At 44.7% G+C, this 19,259-nt stretch overlaps 1 protein-coding gene across 4 annotated transcripts in view; it reads left to right on the top strand.

The window, feature by feature from the left end:
- The window catches only part of tbc1d2b (TBC1 domain family, member 2B), a 107,632-nt gene that overhangs the window by 37,348 nt on the left and 51,025 nt on the right, over positions 1 to 19,259 (top strand). For 3 of the 4 annotated variants that reach the window (XM_038784135.1, XM_038784137.1, XM_038784139.1), the window contains 3 exons: positions 7,428 to 7,599; positions 12,677 to 12,837; positions 18,052 to 18,269. In XM_038784135.1, coding sequence (XP_038640063.1) covers positions 7,428 to 7,599; positions 12,677 to 12,837; positions 18,052 to 18,269 — 551 coding nt within the window. The remainder of the gene's footprint in view (positions 1 to 7,427; positions 7,600 to 12,676; positions 12,838 to 18,051; positions 18,270 to 19,259) is intronic. The other variant, XM_038784136.1, reaches the window with a different exon arrangement.

Below are 19,259 nucleotides of genomic sequence, written 5' to 3'. Positions count from 1 at the left end.
TACAGATCAGTATTGTGTGTTTTCATGTCGCTGAATATGGGAAGCGTAGAAATCTTACATTGGGAACCTTGAGGGTATCTCGGGTAAACAGTTTACACAGCACAGAACCTGCGTTCATCACGCAAAATTGAACCAAAAACACCAAATTCCAAACAAGCAGTGAGAACATGCAGTAGGGAGGCATGGTAGCACAGTGGTTAGCACTGCTGCCTCAGCTCCAAGATCCCGGGTTCAATTCTGGCCTCGGGTGACTGTGTGGAGTTTTCATTTTGTCTCGGTGTCTGCTTGGGTTTCCTCCCACGGTCCAAAGATGTGCAAGCTAGGTAGATTGCCCATGCTAAATTGCCCCTTAGTGTCAAAAAGGTGAGGTTGGGGTCACTGGGTTACGGGGATAGGGTAGAGGCGTGGGCTTAAGTAGGATGCTCTTTCCAAGTGCCGGTGCATACTCGATGGGCCAAACTCTGCACTGTAAAATCTATTTCTATGAACTTGTCCATGTGACAATTGTTTTTTTTTCAAAAAGGCGAGGATCAGCAGAATCCCTAATGAGCCAGCTGGCAGGGAGCTCATGTTTTTACAGGCAGCCCCAGTTAGCAGAGAAACAGGTCCCAGCAGACAGAACAAACACATCTTTTACCAAACCAGGTCAATTCAAGGCTTTGGAAAACATTGCTTCTCGCTGGCCTTTTATTGCAGCAAAGAACTTCATAAATATTAAAAATCGGCAACATCTTTTAAGGAGCATCACCTAGTTTGAAAACAGTATGTCCAAGTGAAATGTACAACAAACAAATCACTGCAGAAATGTTTTAATGCGTAAAGAATGGAATTTCGGGACACCAAAGCAACTTGCATCAGGTGGGCGGCACGGTAGCACAGTGGGTAGCACTGTTGCTTCTGGCTTGGGTCACTGTCTGTGCGGAGTCTGCATGTTCTCCCCGTGCCTGCGTGGGTTTCCTCCGGGTGCTCCGGTTTCCTCCCACAAGTCCCGAAAGACGTGCTGTTAGGTGAATTGGACATTCTGAATTCTCCCTCAGTGTACCTGAACAGGCGCAGGAGTGTGGCAATTCGGGGCTTTCCACAGTAACTTCATTGCTGTGTTAATGTAAGCCTACCTATGACAAAGATGATTATTATTATTCTCTGAGACCCCTGTCGTCTCAATCTCTTATATTGCAGTGAACAATTTCCATTATCATAAAATGAGATGGGGAGCACTGGCCCTGCACCTGCAGCCGATGTTCAACGACTCGCTGTCGAGGGTGGGGGGGGGGGGGGCGCGCTGCCGCCCACGCTGGCACAGGCCTCGGTCTCGATGATTCCCAAAAACGAAAACGCCCGTCTCACTCCTGAACACGAATGCTAAAGCTCTGGCGAGGTAACTGGAGAGCCCCTTGCCAGAAGTGATCGCTGAAGGCCAGATAGGGTTTGTCAAGCGCGCTCAGCTAATGGTGACCATCAGGTGCCTGCTGAACATGATTATGACCCCACCCGGGGAGAAGGCACCAGAAGTGATTGTCTCCCTAGGCGCTGAAATAGCCTTTGATTGAGTAGAATGGAGGTACCGCATGGGGGTGCTTGAGCAGTTTGGGTTTGGGCCAGGGTTCACCTCATGGGTGAAATGTCTGTACAGCGCTCCCATGGCGAGCGTACGGACGAACACCACCAGCTCTGAATATTCCTGGCTACGCAGAGGAAAGAGGCAGTGGTGCCCATTGTCCCTGCTGCTGTTTGCTCTGGTAATTGAGTCCTGGCCATTGCTCTTCGATCAGAGAGGGGGTGGACAGGCGTTCAGGCAGCAGGCATGGAGCACAGAGTTTTACTCTATGCGGATGACCTGCTGCTCTGTCTCTTGAACCCCTAGCCAGCGTGGGCAGGATAATGGAACTCCTGGGAGAGTTCAGAGCCTTCTCAGGTTATAAATTCAACCTGAGCAAAATCTTCATGGGAACAGAGCTGCAGGCGCTACCGTTTAAACTGGCCCAACATGATCGTAACATTAGTATCTGGGTTAATATTGTCAGGCTACTTTAACTTCAAACTCTTACAACTACCAGATAGTGGAGACTTTCCGACAGAAGTAGAAGATCAATATGGTACCCCACTGTGTTCGTTTGTGAACATTGATGAAATATTTGACTCCAATGAAATCCAAGATCTGTCTGATTCTTTATGTGCATGCATGAACGTTGACAAGATTTGTTCCATAGTCATCCACAGTATACACCCAGGACGGTTTTATCTTCCCTCGACCAGCAGGTTGAGATTGACTATAGTGCCCAACCACTGTCTTACATAAGATTACCCGAGCCAACTTAGGCTGAAGATCAGCTCTTAGCATTTCCTTGCTCTCCTACTCTGGTTAAACTGCGTTACAGGTGAGTTTAACTTGGGATTTTGTGTTTTTTTAGAGAAAAAAAATGGATTATTAGGAAGCGTGTGAAAATAAAGTGGAGGAACTAATTGGGTCATGTGCCAAGCAAGGGTGGTTAGTTTCTTTACAGAGTATTATGACACATTGGTGATACGATTAGAGGAAGAATATATAGCTACTTCCTCGATTCCCCAAGGTCTTCCTGATCAGAATGCACTGATAAACTCAAGTCGCTGGCAGTTTTGTTAGCTGAAGGCTACAGAATGGCATGTGTGTATTCAGCTGTAGCAAAATACTGGAAGTGTGTGAGATATTCTATACAAACCGCACCAATTTAAATAAGAAATGGATCTGCTTCTCGACAACCAGCTTAGTAACCGAGTCGTGTGCAAGGTAAAGTAGGAGCATGGACTCGGAGGGAAACCGGTTTATCAAGTACAAATTCTCTGTAATTTCTTTTCATGATTACTCCAGATTAAATGGCATCAAATGGAGATTTTCCTTTTTTCCCCCCCATCAATTTAGAGTACCCAATTCTTTTTTTTTCCATTTAAGTGGCAATTTGGCGTGGCCCGTCCACCTACCCTGCACATCTTTGGTTATAAGGGCAAGACCCACGCAATCACAGGGAAAATGAGCAAACTCCGCATGGATAGAGACCCGGGGCTGGGATCGAACCTCGGTCCTGAGTGTCGAGAGGCAGCAGTGCTAACTACTGCGCCACCGCGCCACCCTTAAACGGAGGTTTTCTGCACAGTTTTATATTCTGTTCGATGTGAATTTACCTCAGCTACACACTTCCCTTCAGGTCACTGTTGGGTAATGAAATTGTGATCTGGTCAGTGCCACTCACTGGTATGAGGGACTGTGACAAGTTGTGATGTGAGCAGTATGTTCCTTTGGCTTCATTTCAGTCTGGGCTGCTCCTTAGAAACCGTAGCAGTTTTGTACATTCTTATTGTAGTGTCCCCTCTCATGAAATGAGATTAAATGAAAATCGCTTATTGTCACGAGTAGGCTTCAAATGAAGTTACTGTGAAAAGCCCCTAGTCACCACATTCCGGCGCCTGTTCGGGGAGGCTGTTACGGGAATCGAACCGTGCTGCTGGCCTGCTTTCAAAGCCAGCGATTTAGCCCCGTGCTAAACTTGCAATGCTTGTTATCCAAACTTGTTTTGAAAGCAGTTGTGATTTTTAAGTGTGGTTATATAAATGCTATTGGGAGCAGAAGTGTATTTATTTTTAAAGCTGATACATTACTGTAAATATTAATGTTCTGACAAATGTGCCGGAGGCACACCATCCAGCGTAGCAGGATTAAACAGATCAGTACTGACCTGGTGCAGCTTGACTATATATAGATTGCTTGGGTCACTGGTAGTTTGATCCTTTTGTGTAAAAAGGAAGATGAGGGAGGGGGAAAAAAGGTTTACGTCAGAGACTTGTCCTCTTGGAGAGGGGTCATTCCAGATAACACATGCTGTCCAGATGTGACCTTGTAATTTAGGCACTAAATTCAGGAAGTTGAGTGAAGTGTTTGTGGACAGGTGAAGTGTTTGTGGATAAACAAGGCGAGGTAATTGAGAATTGCAAACCTGAGGAAATTTGTCCTCTGTGATCGGAACACATCAGAATGGGGGAAAGTTAGAAATGTAATAGGTTTCAAGCAAGTGAAAGGGGTGTGGAGGATGCAAGGAGAAGGTGAAACCTTTATGGGATGGAAGACGAGACAATAAATGACAAAATGGTTGGTGTAAGTCTCTCTCTCTCTCTCTCTCTCTCTCTCTCTCTCTCTCTCTCTCTCTCTCTCTCAAGGGGAGAGCGGCCTATGTTCCTCGGGGACTATGGCAACTATTTGGCAAATAATGGTCAGGCCACATTTGGAGTACTGTGTGCAGTTCTGGTCACCTCATTTTAGGAAGGATGTGGAAGCTTTGGAAAAGGTGCAAAGGAGATTTACCAGGATGTTGCCTGGAATGGAGAGTAGGTCATACGAGGAAAGGTTGAGGGTGCTAGGCCTTTTCTCATTAGAACGGAGAAGGAGGAGGGGAGACTTGATAGAGGTTTATAAGATGATCAGGGGAATAGATAGAGTAGACAGTCAGAGACTTTTTCCCTGGGTGGAACACACCATTACAAGGGGACATAAATTTAAGATAAATGGTGGAAGATATAGCGGGGATGTCAGAGGTAGGTTCTTTACCCAGAGAGTAGTGGGGGCATGGAATGCACTGCCTGTGGTAGTAGTTGAGTCGGAAAAGTTAGGGACCTTCAAGCGGCTATTGGATAGGTACTTGGATTAGGGTAGAATAATGGAGTGTAGGTTAACTTCTTAAGGGCAGCACGGTAGCATTGTGGAAAGCACAATTGCTTCACAGCTCCAGGGTCCCAAGTTCGATTTCGACTTGGGTCACTGTCTGTGTGGAGTCTGCACATCCTCCCCGTGACTGCGTGGGTTTCCTCCGGGTACTCCGGTTTCCTCCCACAGTCCAAAGATGTGCAGGTTGGGTGGATTGGCCATGAAAAATTGTCCAAAATTCTATGATTAACCTAGGACAAAAGTTCGGCGCAACATCGTGGGCCGAAGGGCCTGTTCTGTGCTGTATTTCTCTATCTATCTATCTATAATGAACAGCTGCCACCCGAAAGGGAAAACAGGATTTAAGAGCAAAACATGCAAAGGAAAGGTCTGAAATTGCTGATTTTGGATGGCTGCAAAATGTTTAATTGAAAAATGAGGAGGTGTTCCTTGAGCTTGCGGGGGTTGAGCTCCTCTGGAATAGTGCAGCAAGTCAAGGAAGGCCGGATGGATGTCAACATGACTGCAAGGTGGAGAATTAAGATGGCAGCTTGGTCAAGCCTGTGAAGTGAACAGAGGTGTCCCGCAAAGCAGACACCCAGTCTATATTTAGTCTCCCTAATGTGGAACAGATCACGTTGCGAGCAGCGAATACAAGATCCTAAATTGAAAGAAGTGCACGTAAATCACTTTCGCCTGGAAGGAGATTTTGGATGGTGAGGGGAAAAGGCGAAATTTAGAATTTTTTTTACAACCCAAGTTTGATCTTTTCTTTCCCTTAAACCTTCTCCCTGTTGCGCCTCAGAGTGCAAACTACTGCAGTGTAATCTCGTGGCTGCCTTCCCTGGTGCACAGGTCTCTGGTTGCATTTACTGGGTTAGGATTCCATGGGTGCTTAACAAATTTATGAAGTACTTTTGAACTGCGTTACTGTTGTAGTAGGGGAGACATGGTAGCCAATTTAAGCATAGTCTGATCCCACAAATAGCATTAAGTTAACTCTTCAGTAAAATATTGTTTGAGGGATTTCCCAGGGCATTGTAATAACTAACTTCCTGCTCATTTTTGGATAGCTCTCTGGGTTCTTGAAAGTCACATGAGGCCTCAGTTTAAATAAATAAACAAATAAATACTCTGTTGTCACAAGTAGGCTTACATTAACACGGCAATGAAGTTACTGTGAAAATCCCCGAGTCGCCACATTCCGGTGCCTGTTCGGGTACACTGAGGGAGAATTCCGAATTCTCAGCTGGTACGGGAATTGAACACGCGCTGCTGGCCTTGTTCTGCATCACAAACCAGCTGTCTAGTCCACTGAGCTAAACCAGCCCCCTAAGTGCTGGTGATGTGAAAGAAGACACCTTTGACACTATAGTAGACTTTCAATACTGCACTTCTGAAGTAGCAGCATGGGTGGTGTGGTCACACCTCCAAGCCTTCAGACTCTGGCACAGCGGTGTTAGTACTGTGTGTCAGTCGGGCTCTTTCTGACCTCTTGGCCAATTTTCATGTATGACACATGACCATGTATGACACATGACAATATATTGCCCGCTTTTGGACCGTGGAAAACATCCCACCAGAGCCTAATCCTATCCTCACCTACCAGACACTTTCCAGCAAGTGTTCATGGATCGGGTGCATAGTGGCACAGTGGTTAGCACTGCTGCCTCATGGTGCTGAGGACTCTGGTTCAATACCTGCCCTGGGTCACTGTCTGTGTGGAGTTTGCACATTTTTCCCTGTGTCTGCGTAGGTCTCACACCCACAAACTAAAGATGTGTAGGGTAGGTGGATTGGCCACGCTATTAAAATGTTAATGGATCGTGGTCAGGTGGGGGTCCATGGCAGGTTTGTAAGGCAAGGCAGCCATTTGGGTTCTGCAGTTGGTGGTGCCACAGGGCTGGAGGGGTGGCAATGAGAATATAGGGATGTTTAGTGCTGTACCTCAACACACTCCGTATAAAACAAATGTTACTTTTATGCTGAGTGCAATAAAAGATATCACAATAGAGGGGCTCATTTCATAGATCTTTATTTCATAGAATTTACAGTACAGAAGTGTATATAATCATTGAAGTGTATATAATCATTGCTAATTGATCAATGAAACAAGTAGACATGTTGGCGTGTGCATGAGCTTGCTGCTATTGAGATTAGTCCGACGTGCTTTAATGGACTACGTAATACTGTGCACACTGGGCAACTTTATTTCATTTTTATATTTGCTTTTCGAACCCTAGCTGGGAAGTAATTAAAGAATATCCAAGGATCTCTGAGTTTAATTAAAATAGGATCTGCAATAATTCAGTGGAAACTTCAGAGGCAGCACATCAGTCACCTCGTAGAATGGAAAATGTCAATAAATGTTCAGTGAAATTTAATTATTTTGATGTTTGTATATAGAGCCATTATGTGTCCATACCATGGAAAGCTGAACAGTTGACCTAGTTCATTCAATGCGAAAGCTTTCAGCGTAATTTTGCCATATAAAATAAATCTAAGAACTTGTATCTTGTCCAATAATCTGCTTTATGTTTGTACTCAGACTCGTGTGTTCTTTAGCTAAATCTTCAATATCCTACTCATTGTGTCGTCATATTTTCCACTGTTTCAAAGGGAGGATTGTGAGGTCAATAATTTGCTCTGGATTCAGGTTAACCACCACCCCTGCTTTGACTGAAATATTTTCAGCAATGTTGGTTTTTAATACTGTTGCAATCTCTGGTAACTTTACCTTGTACATTAATTCCAGATGTATCCTGTCTTCCACAAGCAGCAAGGGACGTCGAAGAAAGTGCCAGAAGTGTGCTGGATATAGTGGATGCCCCAGAAACATTGGTGGGCGAGCGAGCAGCGAGCTATCCGTCTCCTGTACACCCCACGACCATTAATTTCTCCCTGAAGCATTGGGGAATAGAGATCAGGTGAGACAACGTTGCCTTGAGTTATATGGGAAACTGTCCAATTTCTGAATGCTTCCAAGCTACTCCAGAACCACGGAACATAAGTTTAAAAGTGAAGCCTTTAGGAGTTCGAACTCGAGGGGCGGAATGGTTTTCACACTGGGTGGCAGATTTGTGGGATTGATCGGTGGAAACAACTGAAGCATCTAGTGTATGTTGTTCAACAGACAAGTGGTTGCATTTCCAAAGAGAGGGAATTGGGGGGTATAATGAAAAGGCGAACAAAGGGAATTGACCTTTGCGAAAGGATCAGGCTTGTTCTGTTCAGGCTTTATCTCCTCCTTAAAAATAATTCTGCTTTATTTCAAAGTCTACAAAGAGCAGAATAATTCCAATTTACACTGCTCCAGACCTCATTGCAGCCGTGGTCCAATCATGGGCAAAAGAGCTGAGCTCAAGAAGGGAGGTGAGAGTGACTGCCCTTGACATCAAGGCAGCATTTGACTGTGTGTGGCATCAAGGAGCCCTAGCAAAGCTGAGGTAAATGGGGATCATGGGGGAAAATTTGCCACTGGTTGGGGTCATGCTGAGCACAAAGAAAGATGGTTGTGGTTGTTGGAGGCCAATCATCTAAGTCCCATCGATGCAGGAACTCCTCGGGGAAGTATCTTCAGCCCAATCATCTTCAGTTGCTTCATCAGTGACCTTCCCACCACCATAAGGTCAGAAGTGGAGAGCTAATGATTGTGCCATGTTCAGTTCCATTCGCTGCAATTCAGATACTGTGTCTGTGTCCATATACAACAAGACGTGGGCAACATTGAAGCTTGGGTTGATAAATGGCAAGTTACTTTAATGCCAAACAAGTTATAAATGTAAGGTGCCAGACTTAAGAAGTGTCCTTCAATAAAGCGCTAGATATGCGACAAGTAATAGACAATGACCCACTCCAACAAGTGAGTCTAACTATCTCCTTAACATTCAATGGTATTACCTTCACTGCTGATGAGAAACTTAACTGGACCAGTAACTAGAAGAGAAAGTCAGACGCTGAATATTCTGCAATGAGTATTTCACCTTCTGTCTCCCCAGAACCTTCTCAACACCTATAAGACACAAGTCAGGAGGGTAATGCATTGCTCTCTACTTCCTGGGTGAATGCAACCTCAATATCACTCGAGGAGCTTAGCACTGTCCACTTGATCAGCACCCTATCAACCACCTAGAGCACCACATACACTCCTTCCACCACTGATGCATTGTGTCAGCAGTATGTACCATCTACAAGATGCACAGCAACTGGCCAAGTTCCTTCGACAGCACCATTCAAACATGCAACTCTACCACCTAGAAGAACAAGTGCAGCAAATGTATCGCATTACCACCTGCAAGTTCCCCTCCCAAGCCAGATACCTACCTGACTTGGAAAGAAATTCCCATTCCTTCACTGTCACTGGGTAAGAATTCTGGAATTCCTTCATTACTAGCATCATGGATGTACCTGTACCAGCATCCGGACATACAAATTAGGAGCAGGAGTAGGCCACTCGGCCCCTGGAGCCTGCTGTCCCATTCAATAATATCACGGCTGATCTGATTGTAACCCAATCCCATATTCCTTATTATCCCCGATAACATTTCACTCCTTGTTAATCAAGAATCTATTCTGCTCTGCCTTAAAAATAGTCAAAGATTCTGCTTCCACCACCTATTGAGTAAGAGAGTTTCAGACACTCACGACCCACTGAGAGAAAAAGATTCTCCTTGTCTCCATTTTAAATAAGCAATCCCGTATTTTTAAACAGTGACCCTTGTTCTAGAATCTCCGACAAGAGGAAACATCCTCTCCACGTCGACAAGGATCTTAAAGGCTTTGATCTCGCGGTTTGCCGCCTTTTCAGGAATGGGCAGTAAATGCGGACCATGCCAGGTGAAGCCGGCAGCCTGTGAACAAATATAAGAAGGCATCTCCTTTCTATACTGCATTAACTTGTATCCAAAGAAGTTTGCATTTTATAATGTTATGCAGCTTTTAGAAATGCCAATATTCTTTCTTTGTGTTTATTTGTCCTGAGATGTTAACTTGAGTTTTTATCTAATCTGGTAGTGAAGTGATAACAACAGGTTTTCTCCTTAACACTCTGCTGTGGTGCATGTTTAGCCAGCCGACAGAATTTGTTGTGAATGCTTAATATATTGTGCACTGTTTTCTTTGGAATAATTCAAAACTGCTAACAGAGCAGTATCTGAACTTAATAATGGGAATAAAACCAGTCTATTGGGAAATAAAATATCCCCTTTCCCTAAAGAACCTGCAATTTGATTTAGGATCAAAAAGTTTAGTGGGGTTCAGAACCAGACAGTATCTCCTGCTGGATATTGCGAGATTTTAAGAAACTTGGACCCTTTAAACTATCCGAAAATTAAAATAAAAAAGAAACATGTCCTGTGATGAAAAACTCTACTTTTTGTTGGAAGCACTGTGAGCCAGCTGTGTTGTTACAGTACGAGTGTGAATTTCATAGAATTGATTCCCCACCATGCAGAAGGAGGCCATTCGGCCAATCGAGTCTGCACCAACCCTATGAAAGAGCATCCTCCCTAGGTCAACTTCCCCGCAACCCCAAGTAACCTTCAGACACGAAGGGGCAATTTAGAGTGGGCAATCCACCTAACCTGCACATCTTTGGACAGTGGGAGGAAACCGGAGCACCTGGAGGAGACCCACACCGACACTGGGCGAATGTGCAAACACCACACAGGCAGTCACCCGAGGTCGGAATCGAACCCGGGTCCTCTGGCACTGAGCTAACCACAGATCTGCTTTGGAGTTTGTGGAGATGTAGGCCAGGCTCACTTCAGTGATGCCTTTCTGTTCCCCACCGAAGAGCTTCTCTTACTGTGATCCTGAGAGGTGCTGCTGGTGGGGAGATGTCATTTTATGTGATATTTTGGGGGTAAATTAAAAATTTGTTCAAGATAAACCTTCCGTTACGAGATCTTGCTCCAGTTAATTTAATATGTTTGCTGGGTGAAGTTTCTATTCTTTGATAATAAATATAAAGAATTTTGGGAATATTTCGATCTGGCAGCACCTGTGGGGAGAAAAGTAGCAAAGGTTTCAAGCCAATCAGAACTCATTGACCTGAAACATTAGCGCTTTCTCTTTTCACAGAGGCTGCCAGACCTGATGAACATTTGCGGTATTTTCTGTTTTTCGAACCCTAGTATTGTGTTTCTTTTATTTTTGGGTATTTCTGATGATAGATTTTTTTTTAAAAAGGACAGTTAACGTATCTGATCTAACTAGATAGAGATCCTGCATACAAAGCATTCGGCCTTCAAATGTCAGCAGGAATAAAATAGTTTGCCCTTTCTGGAAACTGATTATATCTCTGCCGTCACTAAACTCACCCATTTCCATTTCATAAGTTTGTAAGTTCATAAGATATAGGAGCAGCAAGAGGCCATTTGGCCCATCGAGCTTGCTCTGCCATTCTATCATGACTGATATGTTCCTGATCTGTTACCTATAATGCTATAGACCAAGAGTTGGATTGCAAAATCAGCCAGAGCATCTCCTCCCTAGAACACATGACCTAGGAGCAGGAGTAGGCAATTTACCTCCTGACCCTAAACACCTTCAGTGTGATCATGGCTGATCCCATCCTGGCCTTAACTCCACCATCCTGCTCGTTCTCCATAACCCTTCAACCCATTACCAATTAAACATCTGTCTAACTCCTCCTTAAATGTACCCACTGTCCCAGCATCCACAGCTCTCGGGGGTAGCGAATTCCACAGATTCACAACCCTTTGGGAGAAGTAGTTTCTCCTCAAATCGAAATTATTCGAAGATTATGACCTCTCGTTTTAGAATGCCCCACAAGAGGAAGCATCTGCTCCACGTCTACTTTATCCAAACCGTTTAGCATCTTGTACACCTCAATTAGATCTCCCCTCATTCTTCTAAACTCGAGAGAGTATAGGGCTAAACTGCTCAATCTCTCTTCATATGACAAACCCCTCATCTCTGGAATCAATCTAGTGAACCTCCTCTGAACTTCCTCCAATGCCACTACATCTTTCCTCAAATAAGGGGACCAAAACTGTGCACAATACTCCAGGTGCGGTCTTACCAATGGCTTGTATCGTTTCAACATCACTTCCTTACCTCTATACTTAATTCCTTTTGCTATAAATGCCAATATTCCATTTGCTTTCCTTATTATCTGCTGCACCTGCATGTTCGTTTTCTGAGACTTGTGCACTAGGACACCCAGATCCCTCTGCATCGAAGCACCCCGATGCCTCTCCCCATTTAGATAATAAGTTGCCTTTCCATTTTATCGAACAAAATGCATGACCTCGCAGTTATCCACATTAAACTCCATCTGCCACATTTTGGCCCACTCTCCTCTTTTTTTTATTTTATAAATTTAGAGTACCCAATTATTTTTTTCCAATTAAGGGGCAATTTAGCGTGGCCAATCCACCTAACCTGCACATCTTTGCGTTGTGGGGGTGAAACCCACGCAGACACGGGGTGAATGTTCAAACTCCACACGGACAGTGACCCAGGGCCGGGATTCGAACCCGGGTCCTCAGCGCCGCAGCCCCACTGCTATCCACTGCGCCACATGCCACCCAGTGGCCCACTCTCTTAACCTATCTATATCCATTTGTAAGCTTCTTATTTCCTCATTGCCTTTAACATTACCTATCCTAGTCCCTGCCTCATCTCACCTGCTGAAATTCTCCCTCCTCCATTCCTACATCCTTCAGTTCAGGCCTCTTGAATACCCCTGACACAAATCGATCACCGTTGATTGACGTGCCTTCAGCTACCAAGTCCTCGAATTCCCTCCATAAACCCCTCCACCTCTCAGCCTCAGTTTGCTCTTCCAAGTCCTTCCTTAAAACCTGCCTCTCTTGGCCATCTGCCCTAATATCTCACTTGACCCTGTGTCAGATTTGGTTTAATAATGCTGCTGTAAGATACCTAGGGTACATTTTACTCGGTTAAAGTTGCTCGGTAAATGCAAGTTGTTGTGGTTCTAATTTGGTTTCATACTCTGCAATTCTGAATTTAATGCAGAAATTCAATGTCAAACCTGAAGCCAGGAAGAGGAAACAGTGAGAACCGGCGAAGTATTTTCTACACCGAGGATTGGGAGCTACTCGAACCCAGCCTCAAAGAGCTAGAAGAAGCAACAGCACATGAAGAAAAGAGAAAAAATGCTGCAGAAACAAATAGAGGTTTATCACTTTGTTTTCCAGTTGCAATTATATCTATTCAGAAAATAAAGCATTGTTGTACAAACAGGCATACTTTCAAACCAGGATTACACTCATTGGGTATTTAATCCGTCTGCAGTGTTCGGAAGGTTTTATTCTACAAAGCATTGGATGGTCAATGAAAGAATTTCAAACAGTCAACCGGATTATAAAGATAGAAACTGTACGAAACAAAAGCAGGCTATCTGACCCATTGTCTGTGATGTCCGATTAAAGAGCTATCCAGTTTCCAGCTCTTGGTCCATAGCCCATAGATTATGGCACCTCAAGTGCAGACCCAAGTATTTTTTTAATGCGTTGAGAGTTTCTGTCTTTACCACCAATTCCTGCAACTTCATTGGCTGAACTCTTAGTCACTTTGTTATCATCCGAAGCACACTTCATCCCAGTTCATGACCTGTGGGCGACATGGTGGTTAGCACTGTTGTTTCACACCGCCAGGGACCCGGGTTCAATTCCGGCCTTGGGTGACGGTCTGTGCAGAGTTTGCACTTTCTCCCCTTGTCTGCGTGGGTTTCCTCCGGGTGCTCTGGTTTCCTCCCACAATCCAAAGATGTGCAGGTTAGGCGGAATGGCCATGTTAAATTGCCCCTTAGTTACCAAAACGTTAGGTGGGGTTACTAGGTTAGGGGGATAGGGTGGAGGCTTGCACTTAAGCAGGGTGCTCTCTCCAAGGGCCAGTGCAGACCCGATGGGCCAAATGGCCTCCTGCACTGTAAATTCCATGATCTATGAGCAGCTTCACATTCGGTACAGGGGCTGTTTAGCACAGGGCTAAATCGCTGGCTTTGAAAGCAGGCCAGCAGCACGGTTCAATTCCCGTACCAGCCTCCCCGAACAGGCGCCGTAATGTGGCGACTAGGGGCTTTTCACAGTAACTTCATTTGAAGCCTACTTGTGACGATAAGCGATTTTCATTTTTCATTTTCATTTCAGTGCGATGATCAGAGAGGGACTGTCGAAAGCTGAAGAAATTTTGATGTTTAGAAAATGTTTTCTATGTACGTTATTAGTAGTTTTCAAATGCCTTTCTGCGTCTGCATCACATCTTGTAATAACTCTGCCTAGTTTTAGCCTGAGTGTAAGGTGCTGTTTAAGACCACTCAAAGCAGGCAGGAAGTGAACGCCCAGATGGATTTCCTGAGAAGTATCCTACGGGTAACATACCCGTGGTTTTCTATCCCACTTGGAAACGCAAAAGTTTTGGTTCGGGGCACTCTTTCAGCTTACGGAAACTGACTCTCAGCAGTGAACGCAAATTAAAATTTTTGGTGGAACAACAACGATGGAGTGAATGTGTCACTGATAAATGTGGAACAAACGGAGTGTCGGCCTGTTTTGCCGTCCTGCAAATCTTTGGTTGGAGTTTGTCCTAAGCAGGAAATGATTCTGAAGTTGCTTTGGCATTAACCGTGTTATCCTGGGACTTGGGGGAAGAGTGGCACTGAGATACACATTGCCCAGTTGTTTTTCCCCAGTAGCAGCCTGAGCATTCCTCGCGTTCACCAATCAGTTACGTTGTCATGGTGATAACGGAGATAGTTGTTTCTCATGTGTTTGTGCTGCTGTGGTGCCAGGAGCCGCACGGTTACCAACCAGGCAGATCCATTGACAACCAGACTCTTCTTGCAGCAACTTAAACCTACCAGTTTTTCTTTTGATGTGCCTGCCAACTGCGGGAAGTCCCTGCTCGGGGAGCTGGCAGTTAAGAGCAAAGTGAAAACACTGACGACCAACAAGCAATACATGTTCCAAGAAGCCTTTCAGTTGTTTCAGACTAAAGAAAAATCCATTAGGTGCAAAAAATCTGTTTGATGTAGAGGTTCCAACAATTGCTGCTCATTTATCGTGGATCTGTACAGAACGGAGTGAAGCCATTTGGCTATCTGTACCCCAGCTGGCTCTTTTTTTTTAAAAAAAAAGGGCTATTCAATTAGTTCCCCTCCCCCTGCAATTTTCATCCCTTCAAGTGTTTACCTAATTTCCCATTAGAGTTACAATTGCATCTGCTTCCACCAGCCTTTTCAGACAGAGCATGCTGGATCATAACAGCTTGCTGTGTGAATTGATTCTCCACATGTGCATCGTAGTAGTGGAAAAACATGTGCCAAAATACGGTACGTACTTTGCAAGATATGGGTAATTTACATTTGTGGCGAAACCAAATATAATTGAGGAAAGGCTTTAGCGATTAGTTTCATTTCCACTAGAGATTGGAAGAGTTAAGAGGCGACTTGATCGAAACCCTTGAGACCCTGAGGAGCAGTGACAGGTGGGTGTGGAGAGAATGTTTCCTCTTGTCGGAGAATCTAGAACTAGGGGTCGCCGTTTTAAAAAGAAGGCGTTGTTCATGTAAGACAGAGATGAAAATTCTTTTCTCTGCAGGTCGTGTATCTCTAACTCAAACAGCAATGGAAATTGTCTTTGAATATTTTTAAGGCGGAGTTAGCGAGATTCTTGATTAACAAGGAGGTGAAAGGTTATTGAGGGGGTAGGCTGGAATGTGAGGTTGAGGTTACAAGCAGGTCAGCCACTGTGGAGCGGGCTCAAGGGGCCGAGTGGCCCACTAATTCTTACGTACAATGAAATCTTTCAGTGCTAATTTTGTTTTTAAAAGTTAGAGTATACAATTCATTTTTTCCAATTAAGGGTCAATTTAGCGTGGCCAATCCACCTACCCTGCACATCTTTGGGTTGTCGGGGCGAAACCCACGCAAACACGGGGCGAATGTGCAAACTCCACACGGACAGTGACCCAGGGCCGAGATCGAACCTGGGACCTCAGTGCCGTGAGGCAGCAGTGCTAACCACTGCACCACCGTGCTGCCCTTCACTGCTAATTAATTAGTTGTTGAATCTTCAAGTACATGGCATTGCACCTGTACCTGATAATTTAGTCATCATCGCTTCTCGGCCTTTTGGCTAAGATCAAGTCTAGGCCTTTTGGCTAAGACTGAGCGTAAATTAAGCCTTTTGGCTCAGATCTGGTCTGTCTCCTTTATGGGGACCATGAATTGGATTCAATTTGAATTGTTTTTTGGAGCAGGCAAGGAGCTGGATTAGGGGTTCGCCTCTGTCCACACTCTGAGCCCTGGCTGTGTAACTAAGATAAAGTAATTTATAAAAAAAAAAGATAATTCAGTCATCTGTGCACAAACAAAATCCAATTATCCAACATCAACAACTCCATTGTAAATTAGTTCGAGGTCATTTTGAATTAAGCAGTATTGAATTAAGAGGAACAGACTTTGCTGCAGTTACTACTAGTTTCCTATTTATCTGGGTTTTAATGTTGCCTCTCCTAACATTAACTATGCATTTAATTTGCATCAAGTCTCACAAACCATCGCCACATAACCTTTGCTGGCAGCCTGTGTCGCATTAAACAGCCCAGGTTTTAGGTTTGGCTTGGCATCCTGCTTCAGCCTCACCGCAGCTTAACTGACCTATCTTCAGCTGTACAATTCTGCTCACGGCTATACTGTTCTGGAGTAAGGTTACTGCTTCCTCCCATTATCAGAGGGCAGTGTTTTCATCTCCTGCGTGTGGCCTTCTGGAAATCTCTCTGGACGCCTTCATTTCTTCCATCAAAAGCTGTTGATGGAACCAGTAATCGTGGGTGTGTGTCCCCTCGTGCAACCCTCATGTCAAGAGGCAAATAGTAATTACCCAGCACTGGCCAGGCTGAGATTAAAATTGGCATACCAAACGTCTCATCCGGCAACCAGGGTATGGCTGGTTAAATAGTGTATGCAAATCTAGGGCCCGTTTAAATCCCCTGCTCCTGCCCCCAGAGGAACTTCACAAGCTCAATAACACAGCAATGATTTCCTACCGCAAATAATCTGACAAATACTGTCACTCCATTGATTCATTTATGTGGCTGGGTAATTTACATTTGTTCCTCCGTAAGATAACTTTTCGAATTAAAGGGAGAAGACTGTAAAACGCAAATGTCACATTTATCTTATAATTATTAATTCAATAGCAATGCATCAATTGTAAAGTAAGAGATAAGCTAGAATGAGGACTGTGCTCTGAGAAATGTATGTAATGAGTGGAGCAGCATCAATGCAGACCATATAGTTATCCCTGTGCTACCTTTTATTTCAGTCTGGAATGTGCTGTTAGTATAATTTGCATGCTGCATTTCTTTTCCCAGTTATTGGAAAGTTCTTCAGCTGGTAGAACCCCCACCCCGCCCGACCGACTTGAGTCCGGGTCTCCAACACCGTCCCACTTCCTTCACAGCCAGAAGGGACAGATAAAATTACGAGGTGACTATGGAGGTCTTCAAGGTGACAAAAGGCTTTGATAGAGGAGATAAGGAAACCCCCCCCCATGATCTGGGGTTGCCGGCATTGGATTGGGGTGGGCACAGTAAGAAAGTCTTACAACACCAGGTTAAAGTCCAACTGGTTTGTTTGCAATCACTAGCTTTCGGAGCGCAGCTCCTTCATCCTTCAACCTGGTGTTGTAAGACTTCTTACTGAGCCCATCCCAGTCCAACACCGGCATCTCCACACCAGAATTCCCAGAGGGAGTTGTACTTGAGGGTGAAGGAGCTTTTCAGTGTTACGGACAAAAATCAAGGACATAGGATGAAAGCATGACTGGATGGCCTCCTGTTGCTGTAAGCTTTGATAATTCTGTGATTCAGATCTGTTTTACTGAGAACCCTTTAGTTGCACTGAAGGACCAGTTAAATTGGCTGGTCAAAAAAGGTGGGAATTTTCCTTTGCACGTTTTGTCAGATTTTGCACCGTTTTGCAGGTCCATTCACACTACCAGTCCGTGCAAAGCGGGTTTGGCTGTGTAAGTGCACTGCGATTGTGGAGCCGAGGCCTGTTGTGATACAAGGCCTATCAATACCATGGATCAAGAAGCCCTGGAGGTGATGTTCTCACTCCTGTGCTGTGGAGTTGATTTGAGCAATGCCAAAATGATTTTGCAACAATGCTACATTTTGTGTGAACATTTTTCTTTAATGTGGATTACGTAGCTTGCAACAAGTGATTAAGAAAAAATGTTTAAAACTAAGAATTGGAATTCAAAATATGAAATACAGAAATCAAATATCAGCGATGTAGCTTAAATCCTGATTGATCTGTATTTCACTTGTCTTGCTCATAATAACTTTGTTTCAGTCTGGAAATTTATTGGCATTTCCTATAGGATCGGCATTTTCTTTTGATTTTGCGAGAGCAACACGCGTTAGACGTCCACCGTTCTTGAGAGACATGATTGGACCATCAAAGAACCGCAATAGCAGTGAGTCGTCACCTGTCGAATGGATTGTTACCAACGGAAAGGCACCAACAGAGATTCAATCCAGAATTCAAGCGCAGCAAGAAGAATTGAACAAAGTGAAGGAAGATTTAATTAGTCAAAAGGTAAGGTCTGAAGGGACAAATGTGATTATTGATGATTTTCACAGTTTGCAGAGGTTAACAGTTCAAGTGCAACTTGTAATTGATGCAAATCAACGATTCTAGAGGGGCGTGTTACTTACGTGGCTCCATAGTGCCAGGTTTGATTTCTCAGCAGACGGCCTTTTCCAACTTTGTTGGCGCTGCCACAGCCACTGTTGTAGGCTTCCCTGTGACCAACCCAGCTGAACTGGCAGAAAGTGGGTTACTAGAGCTAGTCAAAGAGGGCAGAAAATAAAATAGAGAAATCTTACACCTGTGGAGGAGGGTGGGGGTGGAAATAACAGCAATATGTATAAATAGTTCAGATATTTCTGCCGCAGTGCATTTGGTGGGGAGCCCAGTATGGAACTAGGATTAACAAGAAACCTTCATGTGGGAGCTGGATTCAAACCCAATCCAAATGATTGAATTAAAGTCTCGGGTTCTAAGGAAATTAGTTCGGCGGACTCAATTCAGTTCGCCACAAAGGTGCCTCAGTTGGGTGCTGACTGGGTAAGAAGGGTCATAGGATAAGTGATGTGGGGAATACCATTTGGATCTAACCTGCGATTGGTCCAAGCAGAAGGGGCCTGGCTCTTTGTGAATCTATATACATAGACATAGAAACATAGAACAGTACAGCACAGAACAGGCCCTTCGGCCCTCAATGTTGTGCCGAGCCATGATCACCCCACTCAAACCCAAGTATCCACCCTATACCCGTAACCCAACAACCCCCCCCCCCCCAACCTCACTTTTTAGGACACTACGGGCAATTTAGCATGGCCAATCCACCTAACCCGCACATCTTTGGACTGTGGGAGGAAACCGGAGCACCCGGAGGAAACCCACGCACACAGGGGGAGGACGTGCAGACTCCACACAGACAGTGACCCAGCCGGGAATCGAACCTGGGACCCTGGAGCTGTGAAGCATTTATGCTAACCACCATGCTACCCTGCTGCCCCTAAC

Source organism: Scyliorhinus canicula, chromosome 24 (assembly GCF_902713615.1).
Source record: "Scyliorhinus canicula chromosome 24, sScyCan1.1, whole genome shotgun sequence".
NCBI classification, from domain to species: Eukaryota; Metazoa; Chordata; class Chondrichthyes; order Carcharhiniformes; family Scyliorhinidae; genus Scyliorhinus; species Scyliorhinus canicula.
This window is presented reverse-complemented; position numbering and strand designations above follow the sequence as displayed.